The sequence below is a fragment of the Bison bison genome, unplaced genomic scaffold, assembly GCF_000754665.1.
Source record: "Bison bison bison isolate TAMUID 2011002044 unplaced genomic scaffold, Bison_UMD1.0 scf7180017864167, whole genome shotgun sequence".
In the NCBI taxonomy this organism is placed as follows: Eukaryota; Metazoa; Chordata; class Mammalia; order Artiodactyla; family Bovidae; genus Bison; species Bison bison.
Window position 1 is genome coordinate 2,684,210 of NW_011494739.1, and position 3,585 is coordinate 2,687,794.

General features: G+C 57.3%; 2 protein-coding genes across 3 annotated transcripts in view; one reads left to right on the forward strand and one right to left on the reverse strand.

Moving 5' to 3' along the window:
• The window catches only part of SNPH (syntaphilin), a 39,648-nt gene extending 36,069 nt beyond the window's left edge, over positions 1–3,579 (forward strand). For both annotated transcript variants that reach the window (XM_010841790.1, XM_010841789.1), the window contains one exon: positions 2,108–3,579. In XM_010841790.1, the coding sequence (XP_010840092.1) occupies positions 2,108–3,293 (1,186 nt within the window). In that variant the 3' untranslated portion in view covers positions 3,294–3,579. The remainder of the gene's footprint in view (positions 1–2,107) is intronic.
• The window catches only part of SDCBP2 (syndecan binding protein (syntenin) 2), a 23,001-nt gene continuing 22,800 nt past the window's right edge, over positions 3,385–3,585 (reverse strand). Inside the window, exon 12 of the mRNA XM_010841899.1 lies at positions 3,385–3,477. Coding sequence (XP_010840201.1) covers positions 3,385–3,477 — 93 coding nt within the window. The remainder of the gene's footprint in view (positions 3,478–3,585) is intronic.

Below are 3,585 nucleotides of genomic sequence, written 5' to 3' on the forward strand. Positions count from 1 at the left end.
CCTCTGTGAATGTGTCTATTATACATATACATACATACATATATATATATATATATTAAAATAAGTAAGTAAGACCACATCTTTCTTTACCAGAGCTCTGCCAAGTACCCCATTCAGTCTGTATTTGTTGTGGTTTGGAACTTGAGGAGGTCACAGGCAGCATTCTGTGGGCCTCCTTGTCTGCAGAGCCAGGATTTCTATTTCCCATTTTCTTCTCAGTGATGCCCTGGGTCTGCTTGGCCCTTTGCTCTGCTGTCCTCAGGGAGCAGACAGCCCATTTCCCTCTTGCCTTTCCAGGACTGCCCTGTGGCTCAGAGCAGGCCACCTGCCCTGTGTGGTTTGGGCAGGATGCCCTGCTTTGGACATGCCTGCACCTCGGCTCCTCAGCCTCTCCACCCACGACTCGTGCGGTAACTTGGCCGCTCTCTACTTACTGTATTGTCACCCTCCACACACACTGTGAACAGTGATGCTCTCATTCCTGCAGTAGCCTGCCTGCTCCTCAAAGATGGCTTTACCCTCTGTGCTTTCATACACTGTATCCCCACTTCCAAGACGCCCTTTTTCCCCATCTCACTTCCTTGGCAAATTTATCCTTCAAGACCCAGTTCAAATATAACATCCCACAGACCACCTGAGACTGAGACAGGGCTGGGAAGCCACAGCTCTGGGGTCCTGCCAGCTCCAAGGAGGAGTAGGCCCAGCCCAGCTGATCACGCCCAGTCCCTTCTTCCAAACTCACCCTTCCTCCCAGGGCTCAGCGTCAGTGAGCAGTATTACCCTAGAGTGAGCCCTCCACCGCAAGGCAGGAGGAGTGGACAGTCTTCTCCGCACCTGTAGGGGCTCTGAGCCCCTGCAGGTCCCCGCTGCCACCCCACTTCCATCGCCAAGCTGGGCCCTGCTGGGCAGCCCTTCCTTCCCTTCTGCCCCTTCCAGTTGATGCCACTGCTGATCTTGTGGCCCCTGCAGCCCCCCAGGGCCCAGGCCCTTCAGTGTTTTGTGGAGTGAAATTCCTGGGCCCATTTCCTGAATTTCTAATCTGCCTTTGAAAAGAGCACGATGCTGGATCTGGGTTGGTCACTCTGCTGGCCTTATAAACCCCAAAGCGACGGATATGCCATTTGGATTTTATTTATGTGAATGGAGGGTTTGGGATGAGTGTCTGCGTGCAGGTTGAGTTCAGTTCCGTGAAAGATTTTCCTCCTTTCTTACTGCTTTTAGCTCATCCTGATGAGTTTCACCCTGGCTTTACCTCTGGGCTAGATGGCATCATTTCCTACTTCACCTCCCTCCCCTGCACTGCCCCCCAGATTCATCTAAGCCTCAGGGATTTTAAAGGCCTGAGAGTTTCTGGCGGAGACTCTTCCGACAGTCCATGTTGCCTGCTCTTGCCTCTCCTCTTGGGAGTAGCTCTGTGCCTTTTTCAGCAATCTTCTGGGCCTCTCCTCTCGACAGTACTTACAAGAAGGACACATCTAGCACAGATAAGACAGCCACTCTGTTCTCATCACTCTCCTCGGACTCATCCACCACTTCTCACCCCTCCCCTGGAGGGAAGATGTAACATTATCAGCTACATTCACGGCAGTAATTTCTCTCATAAAAACAAAGTGGTTTGTCACCCTCTCCCCGCAGTCTCTGGCCAGATAACCCTCCACTGAAAATTTCCAGCACCGGCTTTTGTAGGAGGCCACATCCCTCTGGGCAGAGCAGAGATTTTAGGTTTCGTTTTTGTTGTTTTATGTTAAGAGTTTTAAATGGATGTATTAAGTTTTTACAGCAATTGCATTTTTAAACTGAGGTCTTCATCATCGACTCTCTTCTTTGGGTAGTGGAGGTAAAAGTGGGCGGTCGTCGGCATTTCGGCTCTAGGGGGTGGGAATTTGATGGTGGCTTCTTGTCCCCAAGGAAGGGGCTCCTCTGTCCTGACCCCTCACCCCTCTCCCACCCCCACTGCTTCCCCGGTGGAATAAAGAGGATGAGGAAGACGGCATCGAGTCGTTCCTTTGTTTTTAGTGCTTTTTGTCCTTGGGGACAGCCCCCTCCTTGCCGGTCCTTAATGGAGTGCCCGGCCAGGTGATGAGCGCGGTGTCTCATCCGCTCACAGGGACACAGAGATCGATGACCTGAAGACGCAGCTGTCGCGCATGCAGGAGGACTGGATTGAGGAGGAATGCCACCGCGTGGAGGCCCAGCTGGCCCTGAAGGAGGCCCGCAAGGAGATCAAGCAGCTCAAGCAGGTCATCGACACCGTCAAGAACAACCTGATCGACAAAGACAAGGGGCTGCAGAAGTACTTCGTGGACATCAACATCCAGAACAAGAAGCTGGAGACGCTGCTGCACAGCATGGAAGTGGCCCAGAACGGCTTGGCCAAGGAGGACGGTGCGGGCGAGTCGGCTGGCGGCTCCCCGGCCCGCTCTCTCACCCGCAGCTCCACCTACACCAAGCTGAGCGACCCTGCTGTCTGCGGCGACCGCCCGCCCGGGGACCACCCTGGCACCTCGGCCGAGGATGGGGTCGACAGTGGCTTCGCGGCCAACGATGACACCCTGAGCCGGACGGAGGCGTTGGAGGCCAGCAGCCTGCTGTCGTCAGGGGTGGACTGCGGCCCCGAGGAGCCCTCGTCTCTACACAGCTCCTTCAGCCTGGGGCCCCGCTTCCCCGCCAGCAACACCTATGAGAAGCTGCTGTGTGGCACGGAGGCCGGAGTGCAGGCCAGCTGCATGCAGGAGCGTGCCATCCAGACAGACTTCGTGCCATCCCAGCCTGACCTGGACACCATCCTGGAGAAAGTGACCCAGGCCCAAGTCTGCGGGATGGTCCCCGAGTCAGGGGACAGGCGCCTGGAGCCGGATCCCCACCCTCCGGGGCCCAGAGACCCCAACTCTGCAGTGGTGGTGACGGTGGGGGACGAGCTGGAGGCCCCGGAGCCCATCACCTGGGGGCCCACCCCACACCACCCTGGTGCCCACCCAAACCCCAGCCCGTCGGTGAGCGTGGCATGCCCTGTGGAAGAGGAGGAGGAGGCAGCCACGGCCGAGAAGGAGCCCAAGAGTTACTGGAGCCGCCACTATATCGTGGATCTGCTGGCCGTGGTGGTGCCCGCCGTGCCCACAGTGGCCTGGCTCTGCCGCTCCCAGCGGCGCCAGGGCCAGCCCATTTACAACATCAGCTCCCTGCTGCGGGGCTGCTGCACGGTGGCCTTGCACTCCATCCGCAGGATCAGCTGCCGCTCGCTGAGCCATCAGGGCCCGACCGGCACGACCGCTGGAGGCAGCTCCCAGCTCTGAGGAGGGCCGGCCTGGGCAGAGGCTCCCACAGCCCAACTACTGATTGTAGGGGTGCCACCCTCCCTCTCACACCTTCCCCTGGGGCATCATCTTATTTCTTTAGTTTGGGGTTTGGAGGTGGCTTTTTCAGGATAATAACCGTATCAGAGGCTGGGAGTGAAGGTTGGGGGAAGGTGTCCGAAAACTGCAACAGGAGAGAAGGGAAGAGAGACCGACAGCCGGGAGGCCCACTGATCAGACACACTGCAGAGAGAGAAAGTGGTGAGGCCCCCACCCCAGCCCCCCTGCCCAC